At 39.8% G+C, this 25,462-nt stretch overlaps 2 protein-coding genes across 4 annotated transcripts in view; both read left to right on the top strand.

Moving 5' to 3' along the window:
- The first annotated feature begins 285 nt into the window (after nucleotides 1-285).
- Nucleotides 286-14,375, top strand: LOC136852369 (uncharacterized). Of its 2 annotated transcripts, none has more exons than XM_067126956.1 (12): nucleotides 286-601; nucleotides 2,702-2,897; nucleotides 6,119-6,230; nucleotides 6,985-7,153; nucleotides 8,342-8,699; nucleotides 9,242-9,402; nucleotides 9,545-9,681; nucleotides 10,294-10,437; nucleotides 10,730-10,870; nucleotides 11,255-11,375; nucleotides 11,862-12,044; nucleotides 12,225-14,375. In XM_067126956.1, exons 2-12 carry the CDS (start codon nucleotides 2,767-2,769, stop codon nucleotides 13,700-13,702), a joined length of 3,135 nt encoding a protein of 1,044 aa, XP_066983057.1. In that variant the 5' UTR covers nucleotides 286-601; nucleotides 2,702-2,766; the 3' UTR covers nucleotides 13,703-14,375. The 2 variants fall into 2 exon arrangements, with proteins under 2 accessions (XP_066983057.1, XP_066983058.1); XM_067126957.1 differs by having other exon boundaries at nucleotides 324-460.
- A 1,697-nt stretch (nucleotides 14,376-16,072) lies between these two features.
- LOC136852370 (uncharacterized) overlaps nucleotides 16,073-25,462 on the top strand; it is a 38,538-nt gene continuing 29,148 nt past the window's right edge. Inside the window, exons 1-2 of one of the 2 annotated variants that reach the window (XM_067126959.1) lie at nucleotides 16,073-16,321; nucleotides 22,826-23,465. In XM_067126959.1, the coding sequence (XP_066983060.1) occupies nucleotides 23,349-23,465 (117 nt within the window). In that variant the 5' untranslated portion in view covers nucleotides 16,073-16,321; nucleotides 22,826-23,348. Of the gene's footprint in view, nucleotides 16,322-22,825; nucleotides 23,466-25,462 lie in introns of those variants that run through there. The other variant, XM_067126958.1, reaches the window with a different exon arrangement.

The raw sequence follows: 25,462 nt of genomic DNA on the forward strand, positions 1-25,462 counted from the left end.
TGGGTTGAATACAATCGATGGAAGTGAAGTTGTTTTTAGTTGTTTAGTCTTGAAAAGAGAGAGAGAGAGAGAGAGAGAGAGAGAGAGAGAGAGAGAGAGAGAGAGAGAGAGAACCCGACTGACATACGAAGGCTAACCACATAGACCTACGTTTCGAAAGAAAGCAAAGAATAAAGGAATCCAAAAAGATAGATAAACAGGAGCAAGGAATAGGAGATAAGGGGGTAGGGGATAGGGGATGGGGGAGGGGTGATAGCCATAAACGAGCAGAGTGCACAGGTGTAAGGTACACCTGCTATACAGCCCTCATGTCAGCCTACATGGCCTCGCGTTCCTACTCGTAATTCCTTTAGAGAAGAACATCACCGCATGAAGGCGATAGTCACCCAAAATGTCTGCTGGTTTCGTCTCTGCATTTTGGCTCGCTGTTGACTTTAATGTGTGATGTGACACTTCTCTCGTGAGTCATTGTTTAGATTATTGTGACGCTTGAATGATTAAGGTCATTCTGGAATGCCTTGGGTGTTTTAGAAGTGGAACCGATTTGTTGTGTTGTTGTCTTTGCAATGACAGATGACTGTAGTGATGGATAAAGAATCCAGTGAGTTTTTTTATTTATTGTTTTGTTATTTGTAATTTCACTGAGTGGCTTAATTGTGTTTATTATCAATAGTGAAAATCTTAAGAACTTAACGATCTGCCTGATTGTTCCAAAGATATTTAATTGATTTTATATCAGGGGATTATTCTTTTCACCGAAGTCAACGCAACTGGACACATTTGTAATGTTCGTGTCAGTGTTTTGAAAAGTATAAGAAAAACGCCCTGTTGTTTATGAAACATTCGGTTACAAAGCTGTGAAAACTCACTGAGAAATCTTTCAGCAAAACGTAGTAAACCTGACGTTGATTCATTCATTATGAAGCAATGCTAACGATGAATCATCATTCTGTGGATGAAATCATTACAAGGATATCATTGTGTCTTCAGACGATAATGAAAAATCTAAGCCACTCGTGAGAATTCTGTTAATGCAATGACAAGTAATTTCTTTATTATAAAGGGCAATAGTGAATAATCTCGAAGAACTTCATGGCCCTACTGGAACAAAAATGGAAGTTTAAGGAGCCAGGGACTACAGAAGTTGAGGTAGAATTCCAAAACTTTAGAATGCATGATCATGAAGAAAGTCGCCTTTTGAATAGTAGAAGTTTAAGGAATTTGGAACTACAGAAGTGACGAGAGAATTACCAAACCTTAGAATGTATAATCACGGAGAAAGTCACCTTTTAAATAGTAGAAAGTTTAAGGAATTGGAAACTAAAGAAGTGGTGAGAGAATTCCCAAACCTTCGAATGTATAATCACGAAGAAAGTCACATTTTAAAGAGTAGAAGTTTAAGAAATTAGGAACTACAGAAGTGGAGAGAGAATTCCCAAACCTTAGAATGTACAATCACGAAAAAGTCACCTTTTTAAATAGTAGAAGTTTAAGGAATTTGGAAATACAGAAGTGGTGAGAGAATTCCCAAATCTTAGAATGTATAATCACGAAGAAAGTCACCTTTCAAACAATAGAAATTTAAGGAATTAGGAACTACGGAAGTGGAGAGATAATTCCCAAACCTTAGAATGTATACCATAATCACGAAGAAAATCACCTTTTAAATATTAGAAGTTTAAGGTATTAGGAACTACAGAAGTGGGGAGAGAATTCCCAAACATCAGAACCAGTCTGAAAGGAATTGTGACTAAAACACACAATACTAGGATTAATATCTGTAGTGTATATGTGAGAAGAGGTTGTCTGGTGGGTATTACGAGCCCTTTTGAATCTAGGAAGAAAGGTCAGGAGGAGAGGTCATGTAAGGGCAAGGTCACGGGTCAGAAAATGTCTCTGATTCAGTGCCATCGAAGAGGGAGAAAACAGCATGACGGAGAAAGATTAGAACATGAAAGAGAGAAAGAAAGATAATAAGCAATAATAAGGATTTGATAAATGATAAGAAAGATAGATAGACAGATAGATATAAAACTGAACCATTAGATGAAGCTATAAATGAGAGGATATATTGATAAAATAGACAGATATAGATAGATAAATACGTGGGTATAGTTCTTGAAATATACGCTGGTATATATGAGAAAAAATGATTCTTAGAAAGTAATAATGGAGCTAATGTCCAAAAGATAGCAATATGAATTCACCATAATGAATAATATAATTGAAATCTTTTCGTTGATTACCTTTTCTCTATATTCTGTCAAGAACACTATGTTATGGTCACATATTTCATCATCGTAATCTTCCAACTTCCGATTGATTCTTGCTTGAAGCCTTTGAATATATGTATGTGTGTGTGTGTGTGTGTGTGTGTGTGTGTGTAAATATACGTAGGACCTTTTCACATTATCCACTAATCTGAAATCGTATCTAGATAACATCAAAAAGTTTCAACATCATCCACAAATCTGAAATCGTATCTAGATAACATCAAGAAGTGTCAACATCATCCACAAACCTGAAATCGTATCTAGATAACATCAAGAAGTTCCAACATTATCCACAAACCTGAAATCGTATCTAGATAACATCATGAAGCGTCAAAATTATCCACAAATCTGAAACCACATCTAGATGGCATAAAAAAGTTTCAACAAGAGAAAATGGCCCACCAACTTCCTCCCATTTTCCTTTCCAGATGTGGGCAGCTTCTCCCCTCCGAAGGGCAGCTTCTGAAGGGGCGGTGCTGCTGCTGGAGGCGACATGAGCGCCGAAGACGAAGGTGGTGGCACCAGGGCCATGAGTCCTGGAGTCATTGGGGGCCTGGTCGTTGGGGTATCTCTGGCTGCTGCTACCATTTTCTGCACTGGTCTCTGTCTGGCTCTGTGGTACAGGTAGGGTGTGGTATAGTTGGAAAGACCGTTATGTATTACCCAGATGTGTCAATTTCAGACGGTTAGAATAAGTTATATTAAGCATAAGTTTGACGTATAAAGACGCTTTTATATTGTATTGAGACGAATAATGACACAGCTCAAAGACATCGAGTTAGAGTGATGAGAAGATGAAAATAACGGAGTCCTCGGTTGGAAGACATGCGATGCGGGAATTAGGGTAAAGTAATGGAACAAAACACAGATAATAAAGATATTATCTTATTACATGACTTAGGCAACATTTATTTGAGGAAATTTGAAAAATAAAAAGTACTGGATTTCCCCTCTCATTGTTAGTTGGTAAAGGCGGGAAATCTTTTATAAGAATAACAATAATCTGCATCAAGACAATTTACTCCAAAACACCAACAGTGCTTGACTGAGTTTTTTTTTTGTTTGCTCGTTATAACATTAAAACCTTTTACTCCAACACCTGTCCCGGGACATGTGTCTTCACAGAACACCTGGGGAGACCTGTATGACTAATCGTGCTGGGTTGAGTAGCTGTTGCTGGTGGAACCTGTCCTCAATACCTGTCTACAAAAACTGTGGCGTTTTTTGGAGCCGAAATCCAGGACGGATTTCTACAGAAAATCTGGGGCCTCTCTCTCTCTCTCTCTCTCTCTCTCTCTCTCTCTCTCTCTCTCTCTCTCTCTCTCTCTCTCTTCTGCAAAAACTGCGGCGTTTTTTGGAGCTGAAATTCAGGACGAACTTCTACAGAAAATCTGGGACCTCTCTCTCTCTCTCTCTCTCTCTCTCTCTCTCTCTCTCTCTCTCTCTCTCTCTCTCTCTCTCTCTTCTACAAAAACTGCGGCGTATTTTGGAGGTGAAATTTAGGACGAACTTCTACAGAAAATCTGGGACCTCTCTCTCTCTCTCTCTCTCTCTCTCTCTCTCTCTCTCTCTCTCTCTCTCTCTCTCTCTCTCTTCTAAAAAAACTGCGGCGTTTTTTGGAGCTGAAATTCAGGACGGATTTCTACAGAAAATCTGGGGCCTCTCTCTCTCTCTCTCTCTCTCTCTCTCTCTCTCTCTCTCTCTCTCTCTCTCTCTCTCTCTCTCTTCTGCAAAAAACTGCGGCGTTTTTTGGAGCTGAAATTCAAGACGAACTTCTACAGAAAGTCTGGGACTCTCTCTCTCTCTCTCTCTCTCTCTCTCTCTCTCTCTCTCTCTCTCTCTCTCTCTCTCTCTCTCTCTTCTACAAAAACTGCAGCGTTTTTGGATCTGAAATTCAGGACGAACTTCTACAGAAAATCTGGGACCTCTCTCTCTCTCTCTCTCTCTCTCTCTCTCTCTCTCTCTCTCTCTCTCTCTCTCTCTCTCTCTCTACATGTACACTCACGAAGGCATGAATACGAGCCTGAGTAAATGCACGTAACGCTTGTCAGATGCAGTTGTATGCCGTATAGTTATTCCACTCATTGTTCTTGTGCATACGTGTGCATTCATATGCATATTCTTTATTGAAAAATGAATGCTTTTTCTTTTCTTTTTTCTAGTTACTATTTTCCTTCATAAACAGGTTAATGAAATCATTTTTTAAAACACTGTCCATGCACAAAGATAAATGAAGGTACATCAACACAAACACACACACACACGTACATATAAGAATGTGTATGTGTGTGTGTGTATGTCCGCGCGCGCGCATATGTGCATATATTAATGAACCAGATATCAGGCTGACGGAATGAGTTTTAATGAAGTCAAATTGGCTTCAAATATGTGGGTCAGGGAATTTGATATTCAAGGGTAAAGGGACCAATTTTTGGTTAATTCAATTCAATTCATTCAGAAGAAAGGTTGGAAACGTTCACATTGAGAAATTCAGTTTTAAAACAAAACAAGTAAATAATGCGCCGAAGTTTTTTCGGGGGCAATCGAGTTTTCTGTCCGGTGGTGGCCTCAGCCACGACCCATAGAACTCTTAGCCGCGGCCCACGAAACTCAGCCACGATCCGGTAGTGGCCTATGTTGCCAGGAGTATGATTATGGCTAACTTTAACCTTAAATCAAATAAAAACTACTGAGGCTAGAGGGCTGCAATTTGGTATGTTTGATGACTGGAGGGTGGATAATCAGCATACCAATTTGCAACCCTCTAGCCTCAGTAGTTTTTAAGATCTGAGGGCGGACAGAAAAAAGTGCGGGCAGAAAAGTGCGGACGGACAGACAAAGCCGGCACAATAGTTTTCCTTAACAGAAAACTAAAACGACTTTGAAAAAGACTTCAAAGGCGGGAATTCTCTGAGAACACAAGGTGCAAAAACAAACAAGAAAATGATCAATATAAATTTAATATATCTTGGAAGAGAGATGGATCGGAGCAGAAAGATTCTCGCAGGTGCGATTTCAGAATGAACTAAGTTAGTGGGGCTCCAAGGCTGATTACAGGTGTGATTGAATGGATGCAGGTGATGTAAGGAGGAGGCAGGAAGTGATGAAAATGATAAGTGAAAGCGACCACGCAGCAGATATTGATGTACGTCAATGGTGGTGAGTGTGAGCGAGTATGTTTCCCAAGAGCGATGAATTCGAAACATGCTGATATTGCAGTGTGAAAGCAATATTCCCTTTCGAGATGGAAAAATGCGAATCTTAGGGGCATTTTATATCTTGTATATTTCAATGTTTATGGAAATAGGAAGCCGACTTTATCGTCTGATAAACAGACTGATTAAAATAGCAAAAAAAAAAAAATTGTTTAATTTCTTTTTTATAAGTTGAGTGTAAAGCATTTATTCAAAGACGATGATATCTTCACTACAGTATCTCCGCAATTCTAATAGTTCTGAGAGATTTTACGAGAAGTTGGATATTGTTTAGTGAATGTTTGAGGTCAATTTTAATACAAGTTTGTGTGAGACACTGAGAAAAATGCGTAAGATGTACTGTAGACACATTTGCATAGGGCAGAATGTAAATTCAACTAGTAGACGCTTGTAGGTGACGTGATATCGTGGAAGTCTTGTAAAAGACTTCGCAACCCTCTGAGGAAAGTAAAATTTTTGTAACGGATGAAAATCGAGAAGAGAATAAAGATTCTTGTAGATAAATTGTTAATGAATAAAAAAAACAGACTATTTACACCTGATGATGTATTAATCATTCAAACTCGAAAGGTTTTCGGACGAAACGACAGAACTTCTAAAATGCCACTTCATTGCATTTTCGTCTCACAGACGTCTACGAGGTCAGGCTGGAGATCCGAGTCCGGCAACTTTTCTCGTCTCCAAGAGGAAACCCGACCAGTATGCCTCTCCTGACCATCCGATGGCATTCGTCATGCCCACGGTGAGTATGATAGACTTTGCCTCTCAAATCCGATCCGTTTTGATCGATTTTTGATGTCAGTTTCCTTCCTGTTCAGTGCTGTGGGCGTCCTTTTGCAATATCCAAATTCCTAATGACTTCACGAAGAAGAGGAAGAAGAATAGCTGCTCTCGTCTAACGAGGTTCGTTCTTCTTCGTTGGTTTATGGGATAAGAACTTGGGGCTTCGTCTCGATTGATTTTTCACGTCATTTTCCTTCATGTCCAATGCTGTGGGCGTCCTTTTGCAATATCCAAATTCCTAATGACTTGACGAAGAAGAGGAAGAATAGTTTAACTTGTTTAACGAGGTTCGTTCTTCTTCGCTAATTCCTGGGGTAGGAACTCAGGACTTTTTTCGTGTTTTGAGATTTCCGTTCTTTGAGGCCTAGGCTGAATATAGGCAACAGGTGGGCTGCTAAATAGGCATTTGCATAAATAAAATATAGGCTTCAAGGTCTCTGAATGGTTTAATAGGGAATGATGAAGGTCGGGAAGTGTACTATAAATTAGGTTGATGTTGACCTCTATATTATACTACGTAATTAAGTTATTTCCTTTAGATAACTTTCAACATTCTGATAGAGTTATAGATTGCGGAGGTATGACGTTTTCATTTCTTTTCTCTAAGTTAATCTACTTTATATAAGTATTATTAAGACAAAACATCTACGACATTGATAATCGATCTACATCTAAAATGCCAATGATTCACCCACGTCAATCACCTGCCCCAGATCACAGCCAGCGAGGCGGGAAGCGAGCCACAGACACCCACCCCTACCCAGATCCTGACGCCTACTGAGAGGAGTAAAGGCATAACAAAATCCGTAGGATCAGCCTCTTCCACCATCTCGCATTCGAGATCCAACCCGACCAACCCTGAGGATCACCCAAATGTGCAAAGTGAGTAAGAGACCTCGAGATCGATTCCACGGGGGAAAAGCCTTTGGGTCTTTCCCCTCGAAATGATCCAAAAGTGTCCCTTTTGACCTGGGGAGTGAATGAGTTGAATGGAGTAGTCTATTGTGGAGTTGTTTGGGAGTAAATGTAAATACTGGATTATGGCGAGCTGAGATAAGAGATGAATCATAGCATAAGTGCAGCAAAGAGGAGAACAGGGTGTGTCAAAATGATTTAGAAGAGACTTGGACCTAGTTCCTGAAGAAATGCAGTTTCCAAAGAGGAGAACAGGGTGTTAAAAAGATTCAGAAGAGACTTGAACCTAGTTCCTGAAGGAGTGCAGTTTTCAGAGGCGTGTTTCTGCATAAGGCGACTCAAGTGGGCTTGTTTATTCTTGGAAGGGTCCAGTCATGCCTCCACATGCCGGTTTCAATTACGCTTTTATCCTAGTTTTAATATAGGTATTATAAATAATAAGGTTTCATTGTTTAATTTATGACACAAGCAGGGAATAAGTCAGTTCATGACCAGTCTTTATTTGGTAATATTTAATCATCAGGATGCTCCTAATTAAAATATTTTGGGAATGAAGATGTAGGTTTAGTTGGTTATATGCCTACATAGCTCTTTTAAATTTACTTCAAAACTACGAGAAATGTTCACATTTTCACCATAAGCTTGTGATGACTTTTTATTGGTTAGTTTTTGCATAATCCTAGTTATGCTGATTTAACTGATTGATGGATTGCAAGCCAATTAAAGCAATGCTTAATCTTGAAATAATTAAGAATATGTAGCTAAGATTAGTTTGGGAAGTCTTGCCTACAAGGCTGGGTAATACAGTTTCCATTTCAAAGAGGATTTATAAAACAACTGTAGGAATTGTCGAAATAACTTTTAGAAAAAAAAAATCTTGATTTAATCAGCTTGATATAAACAACAATTTATTTTACGTGACTGAGCCACCTGGCAATGCATTTCTCTGGTGAACATCAGTGTCTAGTGCTTGAGCAATGATAGAACATCTACAGTACAGTAGTTTGGTAACTTATCCCAAAATACAAGCCCTCTAACGGTTTGGTTAACAACACTGGAGCGACATGAATACCTCCTTATCTATACTTGTCTGTTGCTGTTCGCCAAATAGACAACTTCCAACATTTATCAAACAGTAACAACTTTTCACGACAGGATGGGACGCCATAGCCACAAGTCGCACACCTCCACCAGCCTACAGCCCACCTCCAGTCTGCAGATCTCAGGGCTATGGCGTGTCCCCGCCGAGTTTCTCCACCTTGTACTCCAACCTACGACCACGTTCAGCTTCTCCAAAAGGCCCTCTGAATACATCTCGGCAGAATCCTCCTCTGTCCCTGCCGATACCGGGAAACAGATGGACGCCTAGGGCTGTCAAGAGGCCCAGGTCTGCCTCTCCGAGGGTACTGCAGCCCTCTCCTGTAACACCCCCAGCTCTTCCTCCGAGGCCGTTTCAAGTGATGAGCTCCAGGACGCCTCCAGCTCTTCCTCCGAGGTCTATTTTTCTCAGAAGGTTGGTTGTTAGTTTTTACAGGAGCTCCTTGTGTATGTCGTCTTTCTTTTGATTTTCTGAATGCTGAATTTTCATAGGTAATTGTTTGCTTAAGCACGGGAGACTTGGTTCTTTAGCTAACAGAAATGGCAGAATGCAGATTGTTAAGGCTATAGAAATGATAGACATTGTACAGGACATTTGTCTTACAGAAACGTAACGGTTCCATTATCATTACATTATAATTTGATGTGAGCATCCGTTCCAATGCTCTCTACTAAAGTATAACTTGTGATAGATATGCAGGCAGGGTATCTCCTGATAGTGGCTTTGTTGAATTGTTATTATTTTCCCAGCAAAACAAGATTACCAAGCCAATCTGGGAGGCTGCAGGACGCCCAGGCATGAGAGCAGCGTTCCAGAAATCTGAAGACAAAAAAAATATGATGCACATAGGCTAATACAGTGCCCTCATCTCTGGAGATTTCAGAAGCCTAGCAAATAAGTACCATGTTTTTATAAGATTATTAACAGATTTTCATGATCTTTGCCTCCTCTTGCAGAAGCGTAGGAGGCGGTGATGAGGCACGAAATTCACACCAATCTCACCATCTTTTAGCCGAAGAAACACAGAGGTCAAGTCCAGACCTTGCTGACGTCGCCACGCCAGACTCAATAGATGGGTGGGGACCAACCTGGACCCCAGCATCCAGTATAGCTTCTGGTAAGAAAAATATTGTTAAAGAATTTAAAGGTTCTCCTCTGAGACCTGAGTGATGAATATAATAACGTGAGGTTCACTATGTCAGATTCTTAGATTTATTTTGGGCATTTTTAATCTATCTTCCTACATCAAAATGACTTAGGCGGTGGTTGCGGACTTGGGGAACTCCGCATCCGCCTGCGGTACTCCATGAGGACGAGGCTTTTGCGCCTGACTGTTCTTTCTGCAGATAATCTGCCCTTGAGGCTTGGACCTGAGCCTGTCGACACTTACACCAAGGTACAGTATAATCCTGTACTAGATAAATGAGTATTGTCCTAATAAATGACAAAAGGGTTAAGACATTATGATTTGGGGAAAATGTGTCGTAGCCACAATAACTCTTGATACCTAATCTATTAAAACCTCTCTAAAAAGGAAATATATCCTATATGAAACCTTATAAACCTAATAAATGACAAAAGGGTTAAGACATTATAATTTGGGGAGAATGTGTCGTAGCCACAATAACTCTTGATACCTAATCTATTATAACCTCTCTAAGAAGGAAATATATCCTATATGAAACCTTATCTATAAATATTTTAAAAAATAAACTGATAATTTTTTTATTTTTCTGTATTAGAACAATTAAAACATATCCTCTAACTGTGAAATAGGTTAAAGTTTTGTTACTTGCATTCAGTGATAAGCCACTACTATTATCTAGGCCTAGGCAAGGAAAAGAAGGAAGGGGAAATTTTGGTGCCAAACTCCAAAGTAAGAAGCATTGGCAGCCCATGAGTTTCTTCAGAGATTCATGCCTTAGGAGTCAGGGATCAGGACTAAAAAGCTATGGAGCTGGGGGAAAGAGTATTTGTGACCACTTACCATTCATTTCCATTCCACCAGGCTGTGTTGCTTCCTGACAAACGAGTCAGGTTCAGTACGCGTGCCGTTCCAGCTTTGAGGAATGCTCATTTCAATGCCTCGTTCACCCACGCTGCTAGACCAACTCGCCTTGCTCATACCGCACTCAGGTTTTCTGTCTGCCAAGTAAGTCATGATTTGAAAATTGTTGGTGGCTCATTATTCATCGTAATTTTTTAATGGTTCATTATTTTTTTCTTGATTTGGGAAAGTGCACACTAATGTGACTACCCAAAAGTCCACACAATCACTGAAAAGTGGCTCAAAGGCTTTGTCCAAATAAGGGAGCCCAAACACATGTTAACTATGCAGAGTCCAGGGACTGAATAGAAAATTGATATTTCTAGCACGAAGCCTGTAGCAAACGTCAGTTTTGGCATTATTTAAATCCATTCCTGTAGTCTCTTGTTCTCTCCAGGTTACAGGTTGTGGACGCAGAGTAGTACTAGGCTATGCTGCCTTGAGCTTGTCTTCCACTGGGCTGCGAGCTGGTCTGAACCATGACCTGGACACTGGCTCCCTTACTCTGCACTTACAGGAAAGCGCCCCTGATCAGCAGGTTAGGCATGGTGAATGATTCAGGTTCTTATTTATACATTTCGACGTCAGACTGAAAAGAAAATGCATGAGAAACGTTAGCACTTCATTGTCACACTTACCTCTTGGTTGTGAAATGGTTTTTTACCATTTGTCTCCAAAAAAACATAATTTTCTGCCTTCCTCAAAATTTCGTAAATTATGCACCTTGCCTAGTTTTAAGATGCTGCCTTGCCAGCACTCAAAAGAAGTCACGCGATCAGTTTTGAATAACCAGTTTCTCCACAAAAAGGTACTAACCTATATATATATATATATATATATATATATATATATATATATATATATATATATATATATATATATATATATATATATATATATATATATATGAAACTTCTTTCAGATTTGCATAGGAGGGCAATTGCAAATTGGACTCAGTTGGAACAGCGATGTTCACGAACTTTCCATCAGTATTCTGCATCTGACAGGGCTTCAGAGTGACCGAAATATCATTTCTCAGGATGGTAAGGAACTCCAATTACACACACACATATATATATGCATATATATCTATATACAGTATAAGTTTGTGCGTGTGTGTATGAGTGTACTGATAAATAGAAACAGAGAATGAAACTTGCAAAAAAAAAAAAAATTTAATAATAATATATCATTGTTATTGTTTTGTTCTTACCAAGCTAAAGATAAAGATGAAGAATGTTATAAGGGACACAAAACTTTAATCTAAAGATAAACGGCAAATGGCCATGAGGAAGCAATCTTCTTCCGTGTTTCCAAAAACCTTATCCTTCGTAGCAGTTGATGAGCAAACAAGCCACTTTTAGTATGAGAAAAAGGATAATTAATTAATCTTTAAACAACACATTGACTTGATTAGATACCACCTATTTAACACTCATATACAAAGAATATATGAAAATATGTTTTTATATATATGATTATATATACATCCGTTTATACTGACCATAAACCTTGCACCTTCCCGCTAGTTCAAGTCTACATCAAAGTTACCGTGTACACAAACAACACAATTCTCTGCTGGAGGAGAACCACCCCTCGTACTATGGAGGCCGAGGTGACGCTCTTCGAGGAGGAACTCATCCTCCGAATGCCGGAGTTGGACCTTGACGCCACTCACCTCGTCCTCAGCGCGCGCGAGAGAACTGGTCCTGGTAGGTGACAGTGTGCTGTCTGCCCCTGGCTGTTTCCTGGTCTGAGGGATCACTGGTCTTATCATTGGTTTAGCTCTTGTTTTTCTTTAAATAGAAATATGGTGACATTTCATTCTCACTGTTTACATATGGTGGTGTTTGGTAACTGAAGACTTTGTTAATGGAGATGTTTTATTGCAGGCTGTGGTCGGAAAGTCCTAGGTTCCTGCGTCGTGGGTCGAGGAAGCTGCGTGGGTGAAGATGGCCGCCATCACTGGCTAGATATGCTGAGAGCAGCACCTGACATCGTGGTCAGAACTCACCCGCTCACTGCTCTGGAAGCTTTCCAGACCCAGTGTCTACAGCAGAACCCTCCACCATATCAAAGCGCGTTCCCTTCTCCCACTCGCGATTCCGATTTGCCCATCTATCATCGGTACCAGAACATTGGGCTGATTTCCAACCAGAGCTTCCCTGTGGTTGAAATACCAGGGCCTGAGAGATCTCAGAGCCAAGAAGAAAATGAGCAAAAACAGACCCAAGAACAAGACAGCCAATCTTCTTCTGATGAAGGTCAGAGTTCAGAGGTGCTGACTCCAGACCAGTGTCAGAGTCCTGAGCCTGCGACAGAAGATGGACAGGACACAGAGGTATCGTCAGTGAATGAGAGCCATCACTCAGAAATGATATCCTCTGATCAGAGTCACTATTCAGAGATATCAACCCCAGATCAGCTTGCTCATGACCAGTCTACAGGGAGTCAGAGTTTAATTGCCTTAGGCAAGAATAATGAAACTTCTGCTGCAGACAGTGAGAAAGATGACAATGACCAGCCAAGTGAAAACATATATTACAATGTGCCATTAAACCAAGTCACCTCTTACAATATACCCAGGGTCTCAAATGAGCCTATATATGCAAAGCCCGACATGACCCTTAAACGCAGCTACAGGAAGGCATCGTCTTGCCCTTCTGATTCAGCTGCAGTAGTACAGAGCTCTTTTGAGGGTTCATATCGCTCCAGCGAGCCTATTTATGACTCGCCTGACCTAACGGCTCACCGGACCCATGACAGGGCTGGACTGCAGGAGAAGCATGTCTACAGTAAACCTGTCACTCCACTGCAGCATCTGTATGAAAATTCTTCCATCATCTCGGGGAATGTTTACCAGGTGCCAGATCTAACAGTATCCCACGTTTACCAGACTCCAGACATTTTCGCACATCACGTGTACGAGAGTCCCGTGTCCTCTCCCGAACACATCTACCAAATGCCATACGAATCCAGCCTGAGGAGATATCAGAACATCAACCTCTTTAGGCAGTCTGATGACAGGGAGTATGCGAACTTGGCTACGCCAGAGGGAGGTTCCAAGAACAAGAGGAGGTATGAGAACGTTCCTGGTGATTACGAAGTCCCTGATACAAAGCGGACGTCCGCTGGGGAAGTCTCAACTTCGCAGCGTACCTCCACTGTGGGGTCCGTCAGTGGACAGGATGATACTCAGTCATCTGTAAAACATTACCGAGACTCAATAGAAGAAGAACAGGCTGAATTCTATTCCCTTCAGTACGAGGAAAATATTCCTCCGCAGGATTACAGAAGCAATATTGGTGATAACATCTCAGACACGTCTGAGATCTACCACGACGCTAGAAGTTCGACGAAAAGTGAGTGAGGGACAACTACTTGGGGGGGCTGACAAAAGCTTAATTTTGAGTGAAAATTTAGTGAGCAAATATGAAGCAAAAGATCAATGAAAATCAATCAACATTTATCAATGCTAAGTACCTTAACGACTGCTGCAAACATAGGGTAATAAAAGTGCGATTGTATATTTTTTTGTTTTTACATACTTGCGATATTACTCTTACGTTTGAGAGTATGAAAGTTTTCAAAATACCTCTTGGAAGTTTCTAAAACGGGAAATAGTATTAAAACGTATCTTCAGAATAAATTATAAAGTCATACTGCATAGCATCAGTTTCCTGTACTGGAGTTCACCTCTGTACCGCTCTTACTAGTCATGAATTTGCTGCAGAAGCCTGCAGTGAGAATTTCTCAACTAAATTCATTGCAGAAAAAGTAGATGACTTTATTAAGTGGTTGCTTTGCGTGCCAGTCTCGTTTCATTCCGTTTTGTTTATTCATTCAACTGGTGCTCGTTGTTGCCAGTTCAGAGGCCAATGGGAAGGCCAACTGAATGACCTTACGTGGAGGAGGTCTAATGAAAAGATTGTAATTATATACATATACAGTATGAATTCGCGTGTGTGTGATTGTACATTAATAGAGTTAATGTAATTTATCTGGTTGGCTGTTGGACAATAAAAGTATATAATTCGTTGAAACTTTTATAGATTTCATAAATCCTTAAAAAATGGTAGAATTTCCAGTAACAAGAGACCTTATTTCCCAAAGTCATGTAGATACCTTTTATTCCATGTAGATTTTATTTATAAAAAGGATTTTCAGCATTGCTAATCGTTGCCTGAAAGCGAACTGAATGATGAGGATGTATTGATGCAATTAAAAAATTTGGGAATGGAAAGGCATCAAGAGTTAATGACATTACAAGTGAGATGATAGTGTACAGGGTGGCTGACCAGGGTTAGTAAGGTATATCTGGATGAGGGAAAGGTAGGGGCTACTGAGTGGCTGACAAGGGTTAGAAAGGTAAGCCTGGATGAGGGAAAGGTAGGGGGCTACTGAGTGGCTGACAGAGGTTTGTAAGGTATGTCTGAATGAGGGAAAGATGACAAAGAAGCCGGTGAAAGTAGTAATTGTTCCATTACTTAACATGCCGCAGAAGGAGCATAGTACGATTTCGATTGAAAAGGCAAGACGAACGACAGAATATCTGTTAAGAGGAAGATTCCATTTGAAACCCAAAGCAAACGTTAGAATGCTAAAGATATCCACTTATCTGGCAATCTGCTTAACGCCCACACAAACCAGTCTGCAAAGTTTTAATCTCGTTCATGTATTTGCCCTAACACACAGCTCAAGGCTGGATGAAAGATATAATGGCGGATGAGGAAGTCCGTTTGCAGTAAAACTTGTTGGACAGCTGTTGCAGATTGCAAAGGAAAATCAAGGTCTCTCGTAGAATGGCTTATAGCCTGTTGCAAGCTTCATTGGAAGTCTTGTGTATTCTTTCATTACCAAGATGAACAACGGGTCCGTTGTTGAAAGTAAGGTGCAACAGTTCATTAAAAATTGTTTCAGAATTTTTGTTTTGATTTATGTAACCAATCTTAAGTGCTTCTCGCCAAATAAAATCTTGTCCTTAATACTAGAAGCTTTGTGTGTGTGTGTATACATTTACAACCTCAGACATACATTTTTCTCTTTTTCTTTCGTTGACAATTAGGGGGAATGACTTACCCGGTGCCAAAAACGCTTTATTTGGCGTGACATGCCCCGGGGTGTAATGGCACTTCAAAAAATGACGCGTTTCTTCTGTTAAGTATAAATGAAGTATAAGTTTTCTGCACAAGAAGTTCATTCCTGGATTTTCTTTTCCTTTCGTCACCTGCAAATTGATTTTTTAAAACACAAATATTAGTTTACTTCAATGCTATTGTTGATCTCACCAACATTATCTTTCACTATTTCTTCACGGGAAGCGAAAAACTATCATTCACTTTCAAAAAAATCATTTCTGAGACTAAATGCAAATTCTATGCTACACTTGATTACATATGCAAATATCCAGTGCCAGCCTCCCTCCCGCCTACGATACGCAGAGGCGTCTCTGCTCCAAATAAGCCCAAACGATTTCGAGACGCTGAGTCTCAAGGGTGGAAGTGTAAGACACCGCGTTTTTCAAGAACTTTCAAGTTCCTAAGGTGAAGGGTACGACAGTTCCCGTTGTCGAGAGAGAGAGAGAGAGAGAGAGAGAGAGAGAGAGAGAGAGAGAGAAGTATAAACGGACGAAGTTCCTTATCCTATTCTTCTTCTTCTTCTTCTTCTTCTGCTTTCTCGCTGGGGGTCGGTGGCTCACTCGCAGTCGGCGAAGACTAGTGTCTGAGAGACTCTGAGACTCAGTGTAGTGGCGTCCGCCGTTGGAGACGCACGTCTACCGACCGTGTTGCGCTCGATCCGGCTGACAGCGGCAGGAGGCCAGGCACGCCCGTGTACACACACACACATATACACAGAAGTCGTAGCGTTCGATTCGCCGTTTTCCGGAGGTGTCGTTCGAAGGCTGGGCAGTCCCGAAAAGAGCATCGAGTCTGGCCCTTTTGAATGGGAACTGGAGTGATTTGACGTGACGTGTGTTTGTGTGTGTTTGGTGAGATATCAATGATTGGTTTGGTAATACTTTTTTTGTTATGTATCACATCATCCCGTGGGTTTATGTGATTCCCCGTCCAGGTACTGAACTGACCAGAGACCTGTTCAGGTTCTAATCTCGAGTGCGGTACAGAACGTAGGTGATATCAGTCGCTTGAGAAATGTACCCCTAATCACTTTCGTTTTTAAAAAAAAAAGACTTTCTGGTGGAACTTGATAAAGATTGAAATATCATTTTGATGACAGAAAAAAATACAGATACAAGAAAAAAAAAAAAAAAAAGCTGAATGTTACAAAATATCATTGAGACGAATTCTATTGACATCACACTTTTAATTGTGCCAGTGATAATTATCTAGCGTATAATTTGCGCTTATCAAGTTGAAAGATAAAATTACTAAAACACCATTAATCCAATTCTTTGTCCCGCCCCCCCCTTTTTTTTATCTAAATCTGATGAGACTTGATAAGTAGAGACACCTAATATTAATGATAACATAATCCAAAATCATTTATGTTAACCTTGACCTATTTATCAAGGTCACATGGCAGTAGCATATGGATCAAAATTAAAACATTTTCAGTTCGTCAGAATCTTTGCCAGCACTTAAAAGAGTTTAGATAATAATTCTTCGAGTCTTCGTTACTTCAGTGACCTCAGAGGACTTTCGACCAACACAATATCCTTTATATTATGACTATAAAAGTGTTTATCGAGTTACACACCGGAATGATTGTATATATGAGTGCAATTACGGTGCGTACTTTAGCGACTGATCGATTGGCAATTATCTGGTCGCTAGAATGATACAGTTAAAAGTGTGTATTTATTTTATTCTATTTGCTACGGTTATTGAACGTCGGTTGTGGTTGTTGATAGTATATTTATGTTTATCTAGGTACTGTTGTTAGTGGGAGTGATGTCAGCAGTTGCGGCAAGAAAAATGGTAATAGTTTTAGTAGCTAGAGAAGTTTGTGATGTAGTGTTTACGATAAATGGTGGAAAATGCTTAGTACTGTAGCTGAACTTGCAGGAAGTAATAATAATAATAATAATAATAATAATAATAATAATAATAATAATAATAATAATAAACTTGGCCACTAACAACACGAAACAACAGAGAAAGAAAGAAACACACAAACAAACGAAATGAATATCACTGCGTTAACTTTTGACACCCATGCAGATGATTCCATCGACTCAGGAATGCCTCCTTTCATCTCTCTCTGAAAAGCCTTAGCGGTTGTTTTAACCAACTCGAAGCTCTCAAAAAAGGGAGACGCCGTATGGGAAAAGCAGGTCTCAAGGATAAATCAATGGCCTTTGCATAGATAGAAGGAACCGGAGACGTTTTAAAATGTGCGGATCGAAAGTTGGTGGGAGTGAGGTGCATTCGAAGTAATACTGGAGGGTAGAATTGTCATGCGGCCTGAATGGCGGTTGCGTTTCTCTCTCTCTCTCTCTCTCTCTCTCTCTCTCTCTCTCTCTCTCTCTCTCTCTCTATATATATATATATATATATATATATATATATATATATAATGCAACAATGTTAACAGGATCTACGGTAATTATTACGTGTGAAGGGTAATTGTACATTATCTCTCCGGGACTCGTGACTTTGTTTCGTGAGGGTTGGCGAACTCGTCCTTTAAACCTGACCTGCGTATGGCAACAGCAAGGTGATTTATTCTGATTTAATTTTAATTTCAGGGTTGATTAAACTCATTTATATGTATAAATCATGCTGTGTATATAAGCACTCTTATGCGCGTGATTTCGAAGTATTAGCTCGTATGGAATATGGTAAGAACGGGAAAATAATATTGAAAAGGGAAGCACTTTTGAAAATGCACTTTGCAATATCCTTGTTACGTTGATAACCCGCCCACAAGACTTAAATTCTGAATGAAGTAAAATTCTCCAGGTTATAAATAAAAGACAATATTTCCAGCCCCAGCTTCAACAGCTCCCAAGACTCAAGAAAAAGACATGAAAGAGGAAAAAAACACCAAGAAATTGCTATGATTAGGACTACCTAACCTCAGTTTATATTGCTTTGCTGCGTGCGTGTCTTAATTAGTTGTTATTTCAGTGCTGGGACATGCTTGCGCTCAAGGTTACCTGAGGCTGAAATTGAGAAGTGACTCTCTCTCTCTCTCTCTCTCTCTCTCTCTTTACTTAGCTGTGGCCAGTTTAGTTGATTTTCCTTTGTAATCCTTAGTTCTACGTCTGGTTAAATATAGCTTCTAGTTACGGGTGGTAATTATCTCTCTCTCTCTCTCTCTCTCTCTCTCTCTCTCTCTCTCTCTCTCTCTCTCTCTCTCTCTCTCTCACTCACTCTTTACTTAGCTGTGGCCAGTTTAGTTGATTTTCCTTTGTAATTCTGATTTCTACGTCTGGTTAAATATAGCTTCTAGTTACGGGTGGTAATTATCTCTCTCTCTCTCTCTCTCTCTCTCTCTCTCTCTCTCTCTCTCTCTTTACTTAGATGTGGCCAGTTTAGTTGATTTTCCTTTGTAATTCTTATTTCTACGTCTGGTTAAATATAGCGTCTAGTTACAGGAGGTAAAGCCTACACACACACACATATATATATATATATATATATATATATATATATATATATATATATATATATATATATATATATATATATATATATATATATATATATTATATTTGTGTGTGTGTGCGTGCCTGCGTGTGCGCGCGTGTAAATCCACGTGTTACAAACTTAGCACTCAGTTATCTAATGACGGTGATATGGTGATTTCTATTCTAGGTACAGAACCTGAGTTCGTCATGAATATGTATAAGTTGGTCCGAAACCATTTTTTATTTCTCTCGATGGCTGAGTGCATTAGGTCACTGTCACCGGTTATAGATTAAGAACTGGTGCATTTAACCTTTTAAAGATACAAAAATACCACTTAATGGTCTAAAGGAACCCTAATTTTAAACCGAGCTCGAAATGAAAGAGTTAGTAAACGAATAATGGAAAACAGAAGTGTGGGGAAAAATTCCGGAACCTGAATAATATTTTCATGATTCACTTACGTTTCTGCTCTCTCTCTCTCTCTCTCTCTCTCTCTCTCTCTCTCTCTCTCTCTCTCCGCAAGTGCAGAATCAACCTTGCTATTGACTTGAAATTCAATGAGTTTATACTGAACCATTTAATATAACCAGTGAAATAATTTGAGAGAGAGAGAGAGAAGAAGAAGAAGAGAGAAGAGAGAAGAGAGAGAGAGAGAGAGAGAAAGTAAAACCAGAAATGCCACACCAAAGAAGACACAAATAAAGAGCCGAGTTCCGCCTGGCTTGCTTTGGTGAGCCGTTTCAAAGGCAAATCCCTCCTGTAATTACTACTACTATTACTTGACCCTCTTGTATTTCAGGCCATGTCCAGGTAACGTGGCGACAGACAGTCACAGTTCCACTCTTAAATCTTCGTCCGCGGAGCCTGGAAGTCGAGGATGCTATCATTATTATGACAACCGCGAGATATTTGAGACGTAGGCGCCAATCTCTCATTGTCGCTTGGTCGCACGGATTGAATGCGTAATTAGGGGATCCGTTTTGAATCCTGCGAGGGAAGCGTTTTCTGCGCATTCCTAGCGAGCGCCCGTATGACTGAGTCGCATCTTCGGTTGCATGATTAATGGCGTAGGCTAGACTCAAAGACCGTATCATTGCCTTTTCACGTCTCGTTAAATGTGACACTCGCTCAAGTTGATTTGTTGCTTTCCGGGAAGAGTCTATGTTAGTGCAGAGCATTTCCCCCAATTGGCTTCACGAGTGAAAGCAATAACACTTGCTGATACATTTTTTTTTATAGCCAAGGTTCCATCCTACACCATACAAGTCGTATACAGTTCGTCCTTTTTACTTCCTTAGTTGAAGTTCGGGTTACTCAGAATGAGTCAGTCAGGTGACTCACGCCGACTGATTTGGCGGCAAGATGGAAACTGTCGCTCCACCTCAGGACGATTTGATGAGGAGATAAAGACTCCATCCGTCGTACCTACGCGTCGACTTCTCCATATCTCCAGGATGTTTGTTTTTATAGATTTTGTAAGAAGTTTGCATAGAAACAACTCCCTGTTAACTCTTTCAAGAGTTAACTGTTTTAAGAGTACAGTAGGTTTGACTGAGCAGAAATCAGGAACTGGGTTTCCTCTTGTAGTGAGCTACTGACAAAGAACAGATGTTTAACCAAACTCACTTCTGATATAAAACCAGCGACAGGTCTTTCACAAAACATAAAAAAAGATATTATAGCTCTGTATTTTGAATATGTAGTGAGAAACACCTTCATGCACCTTGGATAAATTGCAGGTGTGGGGCGCCCTGACAAAACTCTGTCCTTGACCAGAACCATATCCAGTAAACAAACATGACTCAGGGTGGGGACTCCCGTTGTTACTGCTCTATATTTGGCGGAAGGGCTCTCCCCATTTCTGTGACCAAATGTAGACTTATAGAGTCCTAGGTAGATGCATCTCTGTAACCACATATACAGAGGGACGTTCAGGGGTGCCACGCCTTACCTATAAACTTTACTCAGGACCAAGTGTCCAGGTGTATGGTTTCAGATAAGGAAATGCCACAAGTGCTTGTAGAGTAGGGTTCGATGACCTGCTGAAGGGAAACGACCCCCTAAAGTAAATTTGTACTCTTAGATATTTAGAACTTCCTAGCAAATGTATGTGGTGAAAGAACTGGTATTAAATGCAGCCATCTAGTTACTAATAGTGATCTGACTCTAATAGAATGTACTGCAAGAAGAAGAAGGAAATTAAAAAGAGCCTTAGACCTAATGAGTAATCTTGTCTGTGCAGAAAAAGCACAGATGATCTCTGGTTTTCAGATCTTAGTAAAACTTATTTGCTTGCTCAGTCATTATAAAATAAACTGCAGTTATAACAAGCGAGTTTATGAACCACCCTGCAGTTAAACAAATATTTTAATTATTGTTTAGATGAAATCATACTTGGTTATATGAACATACTCACGAAAATATGGAGGGCAAAGGATGTTTGATTTTGCATTTCAGACTTCTACTGAAGATTTTCCATAAATAACATCATTTAATTCTTGTGTCTTTGACTTCACCCCATTAATTCAAATTTGACGTATTCATGTGAATAACAGTACTTATGAAATTTATTCATAAGTTTCAGTAAATCGGTTGTCATGAAAAACAAAACCTAAGCGTTGGTCGTTCGCTAATGTATATCTTCAGATAATGACCAAATCTTGCTTTTCATTTCAGCTTTGCAAGCTATAGAAAGATCACGGTCGTTGACTTTGAATATATACATAATTTCATTTTACAGACGACCATATGGTCCGAAAAAAAAAAAAATTCTGACCAAGATAAAGAGCAAAGTGACATATATAAACTCAAGCCATAAAAAAGCTATAAAAATTACTGCCTCTATTCATGTAAAGTACCTCGTCCCATCTCCCCCACTACTCCCTTCCCAGACTGGGCATTACCTTACCAGAAGGGCATCATCATCAACACCACCTCCTGGCCCAGTCTCCCTGGGTCCCACGTATACTCCTGAAGGGGGCTGGGAAGAGAGAGAGAGAGAGAGAGAGAGAGAGAGAGAGAGAGAGAGAGAGAGAGAGAGAGAGAAGAGAACCACCTGACTCACTAGCCTGGTCCACCAATGATCCCTTCACCAGACATAGTCCACTGTGATTGTTTCTCTCTCTCTCTCTCTCTCTCTCTCTCTCTCTCTCTCTCTCTCGCGGTCTTTGGGTTCCCTTCTCTTGTTGTTGCTGTTGTTGTTCTTCTTCTTCTTTTGTGTGTCTTGATTCTTTTCAGAGTAAGGAAGGTTATGATTCACTTGGATACAAGTGTTGTTATCGCTATTCAAATTTTCGATGAATCACTTCCTTTTGAATGGATTGCCTTTGAATTTTTCAGAGGTTGGCAGTAAAGGTGTGCAGAGAGAGAGAGAGAGAGAGAGAGAGAGAGAGAGAGAGAGAGAGAGAGAGAGAGAGAGCAATAAAAATCCTGGGAACAAGAAATTCCTAGATGATATCCCGGAGATTCAATATCTCTCGTGAATTTCAGTTTCTGAGCAGCTGTCACTGGGTGACTCTTCTATATTTGTTTTACTTTTATGTATCAGTTCAGTAATAAATCACCTATTATTGTTACAGTCACCTCTGATACCTGTTATTATCTTTTATTTCGACGAACAAAAAGTTTAATGTAATCTGTGACTAAAAGAGTTTTGTTAAGATTCATATTTTGCAATGACTGCCTTTCTGTAAACTGTACTAGTGGTGCCTAATGGCCATGCATCTTCCTCAGAACAGATGCAAGTGAACATCTCGATAATTTTAACATCCTATTTCTTGTCAATCCTGAACATATCAAAACAAAACACAAACCACTTCATCAATAAACCTTAGTTTTTGTTATTTGTTACAGGAACCGACTTCATTAACAAACCTTAAATTTTTTTGCATTTGTTGCAGGAAACTGGCTCCAGCACTGCTAGAACTTGGAGCGTTTTAGTGATTGGTACCGGCCACTCGTACCAGCACTAAAGAGTATCGAGGATTTATGCAGTGAACTCACTGGCACTACTTCTACCCTGAGTGATAAGCTGAGTGGCTACTATTGCAAGTGAACTGGAAAGTGACTGCGCGCCTCAGTGAAAGGATTCGTCAGTTCCAGTGAACCTGTGTGTGAAGTCAGGATAGAAACTGACTTTATGGTGACCGATTGAATCGTTTAAAGAAAGATTGCTAAATTGCTAAAGTCATGATTTTCGTGTCTAGTGTGATTTTGTAAGCAATCACAAAGGGATTCACGTGACTTTGTGGTCAAACGTCAGTGATATTAGACCTAGTTTGAGGAGCTTATTCCTTTCAGTAGGCCTATACGCTGAGGATCCTTTTGGAAGGAGAGTGCAAAATTGTTGGTGTTTGAGAAAGAGGAAAAATACAAAGAAACAACTTGATAAGACATCTGTCACGATAAAGAATTGAACGAAAAATGAAGTGTGTTATTGAATTAAGTGCCGTTGTTTTAGTGATTTTCTTAACACTGGAACCTGCAGTCGGGAACGAAGGTAGCCATAAACACAAAAGAAGGCACAGTGGGAAATCGGTGGTAAGTAAACCTTGTTGACAGAGTTCCCTTTCTTCTTCTTCTTCTTCTTCTTCTTCTTCTTCTTCTTCTTCTTCTTCTTCTTCTTCTTCTTCTTGACTTTGGGAATACTCTAGAATTCCTAAGAGACACAGGATAAGAAGTTGTCGTATATTTAGTTTTGAACTTTCTTGAAATCCGACAATATCATTGTGCTCGTGAGAACTGTGTAGGTTTTCGCAAAAGTTTGGCATGACACCCCATCTCTGCTTTAAGTCTCTCTCTCTCTCTCTCTCTCTCTCTCTCTCTCTCTCTCTCTGTGTCTGTGTCAGACAGTCCATATTTTTATGTGACCAGTTCGAGTCGAGGCATTCTGCTAACAGAATCTGAATGAAGTTTTGCAAACTTCATCCGGATGTTCTGCTTGCGCGGACCTCCTCCATTTTGGCGCCAATGAGCTCCTGACTGGTGACCCAAGTAGGCTAAACTAGGACCAGGTTTCTTAGTTTGGGTTGCAGGTCAGTTGGGACAATAGCTGGCTGGCTATTCATTTCACATTATTATTATTATTATTATTATTATTATTATTATTATTATTATTATTATTATTATTATTATTATTATTATTATTATTTAGAACCGAGACGTATATCAGCCTACACATTCTGTTCTGGGGAAATATTGTAAAGGTCTTTGTTTTCTTTTCTAGGCCTATAGGCTTCTTATGAATGATGGTACTGCCGAGGCTAGAGGGCTGCAATTTGGTATGTTTGATGATTGGAGGGTGGATGATCAACACAGCAATTTGCAGCCCTCTAGCCTCAGTAGTTTTTAAGATGTGAGGGCGGACAGAAAACGTGAGGACAGAATAAAGTGCGGACGGACAGACAAAGCCGGCACGATAGTTTTCTTTTACAGAAAACTAAAAATAAAATCAGTATTTTTAAAATGATTCCTGCACAATTTATCCTTTGCCTTTGCGGGAGGTGTTGAAGGCCATTTGTCTTTTATTAGTATAGCGTGGTGCTTCTATAGGTAAATAAATTTAGTGTTTCAGTTTCAAACGGTAAACTCTTTCGCGTACGATCGTAGAAGGTAATGGGTCGATTTCCACGAATTAAAAAGGGGAACACTTTTATAACTTTTCATCGATGTGTTTCTTTTACTGAAAAATGGCGTGCGAATCCCTTAGAGTTATATTTCATTTTTAATTGATTTCTAAAGCCTCTTGCATAATTGTATTTGCAAGTGGTTGATATCTCTACTTGTTTCTGACTTGTGAATGTTATTAAAGATTAAAAGAAAAGTTTGCTTACTTAATTGATAAAGAAAATTGTTTAAGGATGTTAATTGTCATTGGCGTCGTGATCAAATGCACTGATGGTGAATTAGTTTTTTCATTTCCTTGTTTTTCATTCTGTAAACTCTCACGAATACCATTTCTGGCTTTCCTATTTATTGCCAGAATCTATTTGAATTTACGTAGGAATATTCCAGAGTGCAATGCAATATTCTTCACAGCCAATTCATCTCTCAGTCAATTTCAATGACTTGAAGACATTAGCTGAAATGAATTCAAGCAAGAATTTCAGGAAGTTACCTTCTCTCCAGACCGGAATATTTTCTTTACTAATTCCCGCAAGATCCAAACTTTGCTTCAGAGATTCGAGTGTAGCATTGAACTTTCACCCCTCGAGATGCGAATCAGGCAGCTAACAATAATGACTCAGTATGCAAATGAAGTTAATAAGTTTAACTTCCTCTCAAAGGGCGAGGGCGGCTGTCTCTCTCTCTCTCTCTCTCTCTCTCTCTCTCTCTCTCTCTCTCTCTCTCTCTCTCTCAGCCTGGGAATATATTTAAGAGTTCCTGTTATGTAACTCCTCCTTAAGTCTCAACTGAGATCTTTACCCGTTTTCCTCAAGATTACCTCATTTTTAGTTTTCTGTAAAAGAAAATGATTGTGCCGGCTTTGTCTGTCCGTCCGTACTTTTTTCTGTCATCACTTTTTTTGTCCGCCCTCA

This window comes from Macrobrachium rosenbergii, chromosome 25, assembly GCF_040412425.1.
Source record: "Macrobrachium rosenbergii isolate ZJJX-2024 chromosome 25, ASM4041242v1, whole genome shotgun sequence".
Classification (NCBI taxonomy): Eukaryota; Metazoa; Arthropoda; class Malacostraca; order Decapoda; family Palaemonidae; genus Macrobrachium; species Macrobrachium rosenbergii.